This window comes from Belonocnema kinseyi, chromosome 5, assembly GCF_010883055.1.
Source record: "Belonocnema kinseyi isolate 2016_QV_RU_SX_M_011 chromosome 5, B_treatae_v1, whole genome shotgun sequence".
Taxonomy (NCBI): domain Eukaryota; kingdom Metazoa; phylum Arthropoda; class Insecta; order Hymenoptera; family Cynipidae; genus Belonocnema; species Belonocnema kinseyi.
The window spans coordinates 60,043,390-60,057,768 of record NC_046661.1 but is presented as its reverse complement, the minus strand read 5'-3'; the positions used below and the strand labels follow the sequence as shown (position 1 = coordinate 60,057,768).

Sequence of the window (14,379 nt, the reverse complement as noted above, 5' to 3'; positions counted from 1 at the left end):
AGGGAGCTCTTCTTAATATTTTGACACCAAAATCATGTCGATACACCTTACCGACTGCGAGTAAAGCCACCCACGCTTTAACTTGACAGACTGTATTTTACAACATTATGTTTGTGACCAAAAATAATATTGCAATTTTTCTTACTTTTTTGTTGCAAATTCAAGTTCTTGCAATTCAAAAAGAAAATTTTTACGATTTATACTCATAAGCTATTGTGACACGGTGAAAAAAGCTTCAAAATGAGTCCAAGAACATTGAAAAAATTTGACTATTTCGCAAGTTATTGAAAATTTAAGAAAACATTGAAATTTACGCTATTTTTGCAATATCTGCTTAAAAACTAGACAAATTGGTTTCACCCTGGGCTTATTTTATACAGATTTTGGAAAATAATCAACCTTTTAAAGAGAAATTTTTTAGCTCTGGTATAATTAAAATGAAGAGAATTTATACAGTCATAAAAAGAGGTGGCCTAAAACTATTATGGGTGATTCTCAAAAAGTTGGCCATTTTGTGTCGAAGCTCCGTAATCAATAATAAAGAAGAGATTGGCAATGCAAAAAATTCTCATAATAGGAGCTCTACATGAAGAAAAACCTCCCTCATTTTGATGAATCTTAATTATTTCTAATTGTAGCACAAAAGAAAAAACCATCAAAAATGTCCTATCGGTCTCGTGTCCCCAGTATGAGTTTTCTCGGATTTTACCAACATTAAACTACTATTACCGTAATTAATCTATTTTATTACATTTTTATTGAATTTTATGTAAATCGACTAAGAACAAATTACTTTACACGATTTCCAAAATCAAAGAAATAAAAATAGGAAAAATTTTACATGTTAAACTTCATAAGACATAAAAATGGCCGGAGCGAGTTCTAGAAATATTTTTGTTGAAAAATAAAAAATAAGCATAAATTTCTTATATATTTTTTTGTCTATTTTTTGACAATTTTCTAAAGTATATAACTTTTCTAATTTGCATCGAAATTGAAAACATCCATTTGGATCATTTGAAATTCTTCTACCCATATATAAGAAACTGTGACATAAATTTCTAAAATTAAAAAAAAAATTCATTTTGGGAACCCTAAAAAGTGTATAAAAGGTTGACTCGATTGGAAAAATCATTTAGAATTTAACGTAGCTACAACATTCAGCTAAACTTGCAGACATTCAGACGGACAGATGCCGACAAAAATTTATGATTTTTGGATTCTCACATCGCCTTATTTCACATCGCTTTATTTCCTCTAAAAAAAACAAAATATTTCCTTAGTGGCCATATCTTCAGTATTAGAACTTGTAAGTGAAGTGCTTAATTGATAAAAAAACGTACTTTTGACCAAGTTAGCCCTTTTCAGTGTAATGAAACTTAGTACTTAGTACTAACAGCGAAAACGAAAAAGAACAGGTTCTAAACGAAATGTTATCGTGAAGCAAGTCAGAAGCCAAGTTATTTAACGATGCCTCGAGCAAAATGCTTTATTCGGAAATATTATAGATGAGTCCGTTGACCGATTAGTAGTGTATGCAAAAAAGTGACTACTTCCGGTTGAATCGTAAAACCGTCTGATAGATGCCTACCTTCGACTTTTAAAAAAAGGAGATATTAGATAAGTTGTCAATAGCCTCGAACACGAAGTTCTTTCTGTTTAAACTTACTCGCTTGTAGATGCGTTGTATATCCTCCATTACTTGGTTGAGCCTTCCGACAAGGTGAGAACTATATACCTCGGAAAGAGCAGCATGATCCCTGCTGAGCGATTTCGTTTCATTGACAAGTTGTTGCCAGCAGGCATAGCTGGAGAAAAGGGGCCACTGCTCTCGTCTACAAAAGTAAAGTCATTCAAATGAAACACTTTACAATAATCATAAGGAATTTTACACAAGTTTTCTGAATCGCAACTTTGAACATATAGACCGATCTACAGCCAAAAAGACTCTTAATCTTTGGAAAATGGTAGTTACATCGAAACGAGTCGATCTATGTTTTGCAATTTGAATTTTTCCCGCGTCTCCAAGCCGAAGATTCATGAGTATACCTTATGCTTAGAATAATTGTTAGAATATGATTCGTGCATTAAAGTGAATAAAATATTGCAGGGTCGGGGATCTCATTAAAAGACACGACATTTCAACATAATGAAAAGTTTATTTATCAAAAGTTAAGCAGTAATTCTCAAAAAAGACTATACTCAATGTGTCATAAAATTCAGCGTGTCGCCATGTTGACTCGACTTCCCCTTCCAACTCTACTTTATAGCTTAGCGATGTAAGGGCTATCTAAACTTTACGCTTCTAAACACATTTAAATATAACTGATACTTGCATAATTAATATTATCATATCCCACAATCTACTATACTACATTTGCAACGACCTCGTTGCTGTCCTCTTAAAAATTATTTTCTGCAGAACCATTTCTTCATATGGTTTTACTGAAGAGCTGGTACAGAAAGGGCCTTCATAATCTCTAATCTTCTGAACCAAATATCGGCCGTTCCAAAACACCGACATAACCTTATATGGGCCCAAAAAATTCGGATGAAACTAGGCCAGGCCCACCCTGAGAGCGACGAACTCTCCGTCTTTGAAGATGTGAAAAATTTTCCGCTTGCGATCAGCTGTTTTTTTTATTCTCCTTTTTCATTTTAGTCAGATTGGAGATGGCTTCGTCTCTGAGCTGAAAACGCTCTTGGTCGAACGCTGCTATTGTTTCTTCTTCTAGAATAGAGCGAAGTTGTAGATCAATTGTTTCGTTCGTTGTTTTCCTATATTTCGCGGATAGTCGCCAAGGATTCTGAAAGTTTATAATTTCATCTTTCAAAACAATCCTCATATTGACTCCGCTATCCTAAGTCGCTGCGTATGTGTAACCCTTCACAAGTTCTTTTATTTTCTTCTTTAATGTTGCATCCTTGATGTACTGCGTCAGGGAATTAAATTCGAATCCTTCAAAATTAATGTTGACGTTCATTACTTCTTTACAGGATAATTCTGTGTTGCAGCGTTCATCAGATGAATCTGCTTCATGACCTGTCTCGTCGTGGTCGGATCCATCCAATTCCAGACATATCACCTGTCCTCTCTTCAGTCTAACTTCCACTAAATCGAAAAGTTCACCTCCAATCAAGATTTCGTTGGAAATAAAATCATCTAGAACCACATGAACTTTTAATTTAATCGATATTCCATCAAACCTCACGTCCGCGATGAAAATTTCCAATGTGTTACCTGGATTGATTCCAACGCTGCCAAAATAGATAACCTTGGGATTAAGGGATGGAGTTCTTAAATGTACGTAGAAACTCGATCAAGCTATACGAAAATTGCTACCAGAATCAATCATAGCTTCCACCTCTTTGCCCAAAACACGCACCTTTTTATATGATTTCCTGTCGCCTTTCGTAACTGTATCGCTGAGTCTTATTTTTGTATTGAAAGTTTTTGAGTCCTTCGATTCTTTAGAAGGACATTCAGTTTCTATATACCCAAACTGTTCACAGCAAAATCATTCGGCTCATTTGAATTTGTCGAGACAATCACTTCCCAGATGATGATCCATTGTGATCCTTGAGCTGTTTTGTCTTTCGCCTGTTACTTAGACTTCTATCGACAATTTCCTTTACGGAATCACGCAACAACCTTTTTGCGTAGATAACTTTTTGCACTGTCGTCTAGTTGCAATGTTCTGAAAACTCCTCAAAATGTGAGAAACACCCTTATGTCGGCTCTAGAGATCAGTCACGGAGAATCTGAGTATGAAGCAGAAGAAAATCAAGAAGACGGATATGGATCAAAGCAAGGAACTGATCACAATTCTAACATCAATGATTCGCCCAGCGAAGAGGACATCGCAGCGGATGTCTTCATGCCCCGATAAAACGTATTGGCGTGAAGTTGACAGCTAGCCCGGTGGCTGATTACAAGTACAGTTACAAGACACACACAGGGCATGTCAATTATGTTGGAATTGTAAGTAAAAAAATAAATTTTCAAACCATTCTTACATGTCTATTATGTAAGAATGGCATGTCTATTATGTTAGAATTGTAAGTAAAAAAATAAATTTTCAAACCATTCTTACCGTTCAAATGTTGTCGCCTGCTACCCGCTGATTTCTATCTTTCGCAAAATTGCTATTTGTCGTAAAAATAATCATTTCCTCAACAAATATTTTATTTTGCAACATTTTATTGATCCGAGGATCCTGGAAAATCCCGGATATTCGACCTCTTTAAACCTCAATCAAGCAGATGATACACCAGTTCAGTTTTCTTCATCGCGTCCTTTATTAGGATTTCCTCGTTAACTTCCTCCTGTTTTTCTATCTCCAAGGCACCTCGCAAAACATTCTCTGAGCACTGCCGTGCTGCCTGTCATAGGGTAGCCCCGTTTGAACTGACCGATAAGCACTCGTGTTTGACTTCGTTGCGAGACAAAGGAATTTTACATCGTCACACCATTTCCGAAAAAGACTCCGTTCCAACAGACTTCAATGAAGAATAAGCACTAAGCTCGACGGAATAAATGCAATTTTTCGTAAGTCACACTTAATTTGGGTAATATGCTGTTCATCCAGAAATAATTCGACTTACCATTCATACGTTGCACTCTGTAAAAATTACGTCATATCAATTCACACACGGAACAACCGTCTTTTAATATTAAAATATGCACTCAGCATTACCAAATTGTGACGATCGCAACTTCCTGGCACAATTAAAAACATATTCGATCTTTATAACAAAATCTCCTTTGTTCTTGAATATATTGCGTTCACACAAACACACACACACACACCGACTTGCCGACAGCGACACACATCTCAATCTTATCTTTACTGAATCCGCGATCACGGACGAGCCCTCAATTATAAGACCGGGGAACTCATTAAAAGACACAACATTTTAAATACACAGTGAATAGTTAATTTATCAAAAGTTGAGTAGTAATTCTCAAAAACCACTATACTCAATGTGTTACAAAACTTCAGCTTGTCGCCATGTTGACTCGACCTCCCCTTCTAACTCTACTCTCTAGCTGAACGCTGTAAGAAACATTTAGCGAAATCTGAACTTTACGTTTCTAAACAAATTTGAATGCAATTGATATCCGAATAATTAATATTATCATATTCTTTAGTCATGTTTTCATAACGCTTTTATGTGGACAGACTATAATTATCGGTACGAACACGTAGAACCCACAGGCTTTGGAATTTTGTTTTATAACATTAAGTATCAATATTAAATATTAAAATATTAAACAGGGTTTTTTAGTATGCTATAGAAATAAGAAGCGCTTTTTAGCCGTTCTTGAGAAACACGGCTTTTAAAACAATCTACGAACGTTACATGATTCGCTATGCGAAAGTGTTTTAACTCCCGGCTAGATCAGACGATAGCATTTAGAATTTGTAACTGGGAAGACGGTAATCGATTCCCATTGCCGCATTTTTGATCAATTTTTGTATTGCCATTTTTCACATATAAAAACAATTATGTTTTCAACTTCTATCACTTCCAAAGCGAATATTTGAAGGATAACTCAGTATCGCGACATTACTGTAAAATTCTGATTCCTTATGCAATTTTTTTACACGCCAATCATTACGCTAATTTCAAAACATGCATATAATAATAAGCAGTTTTCTAACGATATACACATGGAGTTCGGACTAGATAAATGCCGAATAGTGCATTTTCACAGAGGGGAATTAGAGACCACAGAGCTAGAGAACGAGTTTGGAAATGATATCTAGGCAATAGGTGAGGGCGAGTCATATAAATATCTGGGTATTCTTAAATCTAAGGGTATTCGCTTCAACATACGATAGTTAAGGAAAGCTTAACGAATGCCTTCACTACACGACTCAGATTAATTCTGCACCCCACATTCATGCCTCAGACTCAATATTCACCGGATTTGGCCCCCAGTGACTTTTTTCTTTTCCCAAAACTGAAGAGACCCATGAAAGGACATCGATTTTCAACGATTGAGGAGATAAAAACTGCATCGCTGAAAGAACTCAAGGCTATACCACAAAATGATTATCAGAAGTGCTTCGATGATTGGAAAAAGCGTTGGCACAAGTGTATTATATCTGAGGAGGATTACTTTGAAGGGGACAACATGAATATTGAGGAATAAATGAATATTTTTTGAGAAAACCATAAAGTTACCTTATTTTTTGAACACATCTTGTATTTTTGTAAAATGTCATGAATAATAAATATACAGGCCGACAAATTTTAAAGCCAGAGACCAGACCTAACATTTCCGAAGGATTTTGATGCGCTGAATCCGAATCCGAGCTCAAAATTGCTCCTGTACGTCAGGTTTTCAAGATATAACCTAAAAGTGCAAAAAATGCGTTTTTTAGCTGTTTCTGAGGTTATGTAACCGAACAAGAAAATTTCTACCACAACAGCTAATATGGAACTTGAAAGAACTAATCTTCCTCTTTCAACCCTACTTGGATCTATTGGAATATCTTCATTTTTCACCAAAATATTTTAATTTGAAATTTTTTATTTTAGCGTTTTGACCCATTTACGCTGAGGTGTTCATATTTATACAACGCATTCTCTATTGCTGACGGTACGATATTTCTTGTTCAAAATATTATCTCAGGTGTTTTCTAGGGTGCCCTTTCTATTGCTGGTGTCAGTTTTTGTTATAACCCCTAGAAGATCCAATATGGCGGTCACAATTTAGGGCTTTAAAAAAGAACCAAGGATTCTGCACAAAATACCAACAAAAAAGCGTGCAGTAGTTTGGAACCAAACTTCGCACATTGATAAAACAAAAGAAGACGGACTGCGCGGAATGCTACTGTGCACTCTGTGTGCATTCTAATGTTCACATTCGGTGTATGTGCGCGCCGTTCTACGGCGCAGACAATCTTCGATCCCTAAGTGGCTCACTGAGCTGGCGACGCTTTTATGACGTATTATGCGTAGGTGATGAAATTCGTTTTTTGCTACAAATCTTTCCGTGTTAGAGATCACGTTTGAGTGGCGGGCTAACGGTTGGATGCGTAGGTAATAAAATTCTTTTTGTATTTGAAATCTGTCTAGCGGTTACATTTCATGTCGATCGTGATTTTTGTACATAGTAAGTTTTAGAATTTCCACGTTACTGTTCATTATAAAAAAAATGAGTTCAAGAACTCCTTGTGCTAAGAAAGTTAATACGTTTTATCACGTTTGTGGAAAGTAGGAAACGGATAAACACCTTCGATCAATTAAATTGGGAAGATTAAAGTACCAAGACGCAGACTGTTATTCAACCACCTGTTTGGCGTGAGCCCAACGATCATGATACTGATTGTTATTTTTGCTTATGCAAAACAGGAGGTTTTTCTCAAAAGTATTTGGAGAAGATCGTTTACCCTGATGTAAAAAGTGTTACACCAGCCAAGATTGGTATTAGAAATCACTCTGAAAACAAAAGTGACCGATCAACTCACGAATCAATGGATACTGACGATCCTAATGCAACCGAAGATTCTTCTTGGGAAGAATCAGATGATGAATGTCCTAAATTTTTTGACCAAGACGGATTAGACGATTTTATACGTGACCCTGGTCTTCCGAAACATAAAGCTGAGCTTTGCGCTTCAAGACTCAAAGACAGGAAACTATTGTTACCTGGCACTAGAGTAACTGTTTACAGAAATAGAGAAGAAAAGTTTATCAAGTACTTTTCAATAGACAGTGGGATTGTGTATTGTAATGATATCGAAGGACTCATTAATTTATATAAAATAAACTTATATACGCCAGAGGATTGGCGACTTTTCATAGATTCGTCTACAGAAAGACTGAAAGCAGTACTATTACATAATGGAAATAAGTCAGCTGCAATTCCAGTAGGTCACTCAACTACACTGAAAGAATCTTATGATACTTTCCAATTACTCCTGATAAAAATAAATTACAATGTCCATAATTGCCTTATTTGTGGTGACTTCGAAATGATAAATCTTATAATAGGTTTACAATCAGGAAACATTAAATTACCCTTGTTTTCCTTGCCTTTGGGGCAGTCGTGCAAGGGAGGAACATTGGATAACGGAGAAATGGCTTGACATATTAGAGTGGACAGTTGGTCAGTATAATGTTGTTTATGAAAGTCTTGTTGACAGAAAGAAAGTATTATTGCCACCACTCCATATAAAACTATGGTCAATGAAGCAATTTGTGAAAGCCCTAAACACTGTAGGAGAATGTTTCAATTATATCAGATCTACATCTCCGCATTAAAGTGATGCCAAAGTAAAGGAAGGTATTTTTGTTGGGCCTGATATAAGAAAACTTATCAAAGATAATGACTTTATCAAAACCATGACATCTATTGAAAAGGATGCATGGTTGAGTTTCAAAGATGTTGTACAGAAATTTTTAGGGAACAATCGAGAAAATGTTGGTGCATTCAGTGAAGAAATGGGCGAACGCTTTCATCAAGACTTTCATCAAAAAGAGCAACACTATCAAGGTCGATGCAATTTAAGAATGATGGCCGACTAGTGTTGGTCTTTGCAAAGAAATGATAATGACCCTACTAGTCATAAACGAAAGTCCCTTCAACGATCGTTTGACATGAAGCGCGAACGTTTCCATAAGAAAACAAGCAATTAGTTTCACCTTCATTGGACATACAATCGTAAGTCTTGCCTTAACTGGCTGAGCAATCGTAAGTCTTGCCTTGACTGGCTGGACGATTCAAAGTTTTGTCTTGACTGGCTGGGCAATCTAAAGTCTTGCCTTAATTAGCTGGAAAATATTAAGTACTTCCTTGCGTAGCTGGACAATCCCAAGTCTTGCCTTAACTGAATGGGCAATCGTAAGTCTTGCCTTAACTAAATGAGCAATGGTAAGTCTTCCCTGGATTGGCTGGGCAATCTAAAGTCTTGCCTCAATTGACTGGAAAATATTAAGTAATTCTTTGCTTAGCTGGACAATCCCAAGTCTTCCCTTAACTGGCTGGGCAATCGTAAGTCTTGCCTTGTCTGCTTGGACGATTCAAAGTCTTGTCTTGACTGGCTGGACGATAAAATATTGCCTTTATTGGCTGGGAAATCTAAAGGCTTGCCATAACTGGCTGGGCAATCTAAAGTCTTGCCTTAATTGGCTGGAAAATATTTAGTACTTTCTTGCTTAGCTGGACCATCCCAAGTTCAGCCTTAAGTGGCTGGAAGATATTGAGTCTTGCCTTAGTAAGCTAGAAAATCCTAAGTAAATTTACAATATTAAATGAATCATAATAGTAAATTTTTTTTAAAGTCCTAACTGTTTTCCATATTCGCTCTTCTGGGAGTTATAACAAAAAACTGAGCCAATCGAAAAGGTACCCCCGAAAACCCCTCAGATAACATTTTCAAGGGACAATGGAATACCATCTCGGCGTTAATGGGTTAATAGGCTAAATTAAAAAATTTCAAGGTTAGCCCACTTGTAGTGTGGAATTCAATTATTTCACGAAATGTAAACGACTAAACTCGCTGCTCCCAGGGTTAGGTGGATTAGCCTGCTTATGATTTGGTAGGGGTGATTTTTGGGATTAGGTTGATTAGCAGGTAAGTTGGTTAACCCAATTGTGACATGGAACTTCATTATTCCAAGAAAATATGTGACTAAACTTATTGTTCTCAGAGTCAGGTAGGTTAGCATGCTTGTGGCTTGTTAAGGGTGGTTTCTACCCCTAGGAAATGGGTTCCGTAGAAATGCAAAGACACGGGTTCCATATTTTTTTATTGTTTTATCAGTATGCAAAGTTTGGTTCCAAACGGCTGTACGCTTTTATGTTGGTATTTTGTGCGGGATCCTTTGTTCTTTTTTAAAGCCCTAAATCGTGGCCGCCATATTGGATCTTCTAGGGGTTATAACAAAAAACTGGCACTGCCAATAGAAAGAGCACCCTCGAAAACCCCTGAGATAATATTTTGCAGAAAAAATATCGTACCGTCAGCAATAGAAAATGCGTTGTATAAATCTGAACATCTCAGCGTTAATGGGTTAAAAAGCTAAAACGAAAAATTTTAAATTACAATATTTTTGTGAAAAATGAAGATATCCTAAGAAATCCAAGTAGGTTTGAAAGGGGAAGATTAGTACTTTCAAATTCCATATTAGCTTTGTGGTAGAAATTTTTCTTGTACTGTTACATACCTCAAAAACAGATAAAAACGCGTTTTTTGCACTTGTAGGTTAGGATATCTTGAAAACCTGAATTACAGGAGCAATTTCGATTTGGGATTCGAATTCAGCGCATCAAAATCCTTCGGAAAAGTTTGGTCTGCTTTCTGGCTTTTGACTTTTGTCAAATTTTGTCGGCCTGTGTTATTATCATTTTACTATTTCCTTGAATAGGCCCTAAAAACGAAAATTATTTTTCAGATATATACAGATAGAAAAAATTAGTTTTTACGAAGATATTAGCAAAAAAGAGAAAAAATTTAACCGATTCTCATGCATTTGGTCCATTTTTTTTCCTTCAGCATTTAATAAAATGAAGTTAGCTTGTGTCTATATAACGTGCGTGGATTTGTTTAATTCGCTTTTCTCAAGAAAAGTTGACTACTAAGTCGATAAAGTTAATATATATTTAAGAGAGTAATAAGTCTAACCGTTCGGAATCAAAACTAGACGAAATTTTTTGGTGTTGAGAAACCTCGATCCAACCCCTAAGAACCACCCCTATGACAAAAGATATTTGAAATTAGTATAATCGACAAAACAGCCAGAAGCTAATAAAAAGTTGGGTGTTCAACGTCCTGATAAAATACCCCTTTTGTTCACCCGACTAATGCTGGTGGTAGGAAACCTCGATCGAAAACCAAAAAACCCACCTCTAATTAATTAGTTCCCAAATTCTAGGAAATGTCCAATTCAGTTCAAAATTAATACATATACGATCATTTAATAGCTTAAAAAATTAATAATAAGCATCCCCCTAATTATGATAGTGGCAGAACACCTCAGTCGAATACCAAAAAACCACCCCTAATGAAATCCAATTTTTGAAAATTCGGAAAATCGACAAAAACAGGCAAAGGGTAATAAAAAGTTGGTTGTTTAACGTCCTGAAAAATTACCCCTATTGTTCCCCTCACTAATACTGGTGGTAAGAAACCTCGCTCGACAACCGAAAACCGACCCCTAATTTATAAGTTCCCAAAATTCCAGGAAATGTCCAATTCAGTTTAAAGGTAATACATTTACGATCATTTCATAGCCTAGAAAATTAATAAAAAGTATCCCCCTAATTATGGTACTGGCCGAACATCTCGGTCAGATACCAAAAAACCACCCCTAATGAAATCCATTTTTGAAAATTCGGAAAATCGACAAGAACAGACAGAGGGTAATAAAAAGTTGGGTCTTTAACGTTCCGAAAAATTAGCCCTTTTGTTCCCCCTACTAACGCTGGTGGTAAGAAACCTCGCTTGACAAACGAAAACCCACCCCTAATTAATAAGTTCCCAAAATTCAAGGAAATGTCCAATTCAGTGTAAAGGTAATACATTTACGATCATTTAATAGCTTAGAAAATTAATAAAAAGCATATCACTAATTATAGTAGTGGCAGAACACCTCAGTTGGATACCAAATAACCACCCATAATAAAATCCAATTTTTGAAAATTCGGAAAATCGACAAAAACAGGCAAAGGGTAATAAAAATTTGGATGTTTAACGTCCTGAAAAATTACCCCTTTTGTTCCCCCTACTAATGCTGATGGTAAGAATCCTCGCTCGACAAACGAAAACCTACCCCTAATTAATAAGTTCCCAAAATTCAAGGAAATGTCCAATTCAGTGTAAAGGTAATACATTTACGATCATTTAATAGCCCAGAAAATTAATAAAAAGCATACCAATAATTATAGTAGTGGCAGAACACCTCAGTCGGATACCAAACAACCACCCCTAATAAAATCAAATTTTGGAAATTCCGAAAATCGTCAAAAACAGGCAAAGTGTAATAAAAAGTTGGGTGTTTAACATCCTGAAAAATCACCCCTTTTGTTTTCCTGACTAATGCTGGTGGTAAGAAACCTCGCTCCAAAACCGAAAACCCACCCCCAAATGATAAGTTCCCAAAATTCTTGTAAATGTCCAATTCAGTTCAAAATGAATACATATACGATCATTTAATAGCTTAGAAAATTAATAAAAAGCATCCCCCTAATCATGGTACTGGCCGAACATTTGGGGTAGGTTTTCCGTTGTCGAGCGAGGTTTATTACCACCAGAATTAGTCGGAGGAACAAAAGTGATAATTTTATAAGACTTTAAACACGCAACTTTTTATTACCCTTTGCCTGTTTTTCTCGATTTTCCGTATTTCAAAAATTGGATTACCTTAGGGGTGATTTTTTGGTATCCGACGGAGATCTTCTTCTTCTGCCATGATTAGGAGGATGCTTTTTATTAATTTTCTAGTCTATGAAATGATCTAAAATGTATTACCTTTAAACTGAATTGGACATTTCCTAGTATTTTGGAAACTTATTGATTAGAGGTGGGTTTTCGGTTTTCGAGCGGGGTTTCTTACCACCAGAATTAGTCGGGGAAACAAATGGAGTAATTTTTCAGGACGTTAAACACATAACTTTTTATTACCATTTGCCTGATTTTGTCGATTTACCGAATTTTAGAAAATTTGATTTCATGAAGCGTGATTTTTTGGTATTCGACCGAGGTTTTCTGCAACTACCATAATTAGTGGGATGCTTTTCATTATTTTTCTAAGCTATTACATGATCGTTCATGTATTAATTTTGAACTGATTTGGACATTTACCAGAATTTTGTGAACTTATTAAGTAGGGGTGGGTTTTCGGTTTTCGAGCAAGGTTTCTTACCACCAGCATTAGTCGGAGGAACAAAAGGGGTAATTTTTCAGGACGTTAAACACCCAACTTTTTATTACACTTTGCCTGTTTTTGTCAATTTTCCGAATTTTCAAAAATTTGAATTCATTAGGGGGTGGTTTTTTGGTATTCGACCGAGGTGTTCTGCCACTACCATAATTAGTGGGATGCTTTTTATTAATTTTCTGAGCTATTAAATGGTCGTATATGTAATAATTTCGAACTGAATTGGACACTTCCTAGAATTTTGGGAACTTATTAAGTAGGAGTGGGTTTTCGGTTTTCGAGCGAGGTTTCTTGACACCTGCATTAGTCGATGGAACAAAAGGGGTAGTTTTTCAGGGTGTTAGACACCCAACTTTTTATTATCCTTTGCCTGTTTTTGTCGATTTTCCGAATTTTCAAAAATTGGATTTCATTAGGGGTGATTTTTTGGTATTCGACCTAGGTGTTCTGCCACTACCATAATTATTGGGATGCTTTTTATTAATTTTCTAAGCCATTAAATGGTCGTATATGTAATAATTTCGAACTAAATTGGACATTTCCTAGAATTTTGTGACCTTATTAATTAGAGGTGGGTTTTTGGTTTTCGAGCAAGGTTTCTTACCACCAGCATTAGTCGGAGGAACAAAAGGGGTAATTTTTCAGGAACGTTTAGAAGTTTAGAACGTTCATATGAACGTTCTAAACTTTGCGGTCATATGTAAATGGATGTGGAATGTACATATGTGTCAATTCTAGCCAATTCCAATTTTATTGATCGTTCTTACGTGCTATATTCATGATATATATAGATCTCTAAAAAACAATATAATTTCACTTTTACAGTTCATACGTTGGATTACTAACCCTTGACTGGCACTATGGGTAAAAAATGCTCGAAAAAATTTTTGAGCTCAAATTAAACGTAGGGGAAAGTGGGGAGTCTTGAAGCACGTTTTTTTGGGGGGTCAAAACTCTTACAAAAAATTTTTTTTTCGCATTTATTCGACCTGAGTCTCTATAGCATGTCATCCTACACTTCCTGGTTGAACGATTTGCATGAAATCCAAAATCATCGGCGATTTTTGACTGTTTTCGCAAAAAACGCTTTTTGGGAGTTTCTAAAAATAGTGGGGAGTTGTGAAGCATGGTTAAAAATTGCAAAAAACTTTGCTTTTCATTAAAATTCCTTTATTAAGATCGTAGAAAATGACAAATTATCATTACAAGGATTGTTCAAAGGCGAAAAATGCTATGTCAATCACTCCGATTCGCAGTGAACACATGTGAACCCACCGGCCGATACACGAGCACACCTCAAATGGACTGCTCGGTCGCACTCATTGCAATGAATTGCGTTGTTTTTTGTCAACTTTTTAGGCATGGGACCTTTGCAGATGATGAAAAATTCCTCTTCTTCCGAATCTGATTCTGTTTCCATTGGCGCTGAAGATGTGCGACGGCTACGCTTCGCTACCGGTGGTTTGGCCGCTTTTTCTCTTTTTT

At 36.1% G+C, this 14,379-nt stretch overlaps 1 protein-coding gene across 2 annotated transcripts in view; it reads right to left on the bottom strand.

Annotated features, from left to right (window-relative positions):
- The window catches only part of LOC117173527 (SLIT-ROBO Rho GTPase-activating protein 1-like), a 348,789-nt gene that overhangs the window by 253,613 nt on the left and 80,797 nt on the right, over window positions 1-14,379 (bottom strand). For both annotated transcript variants that reach the window (XM_033362166.1, XM_033362165.1), the window contains one exon: window positions 1,670-1,835. In XM_033362166.1, the coding sequence (XP_033218057.1) occupies window positions 1,670-1,835 (166 nt within the window). The remainder of the gene's footprint in view (window positions 1-1,669; window positions 1,836-14,379) is intronic.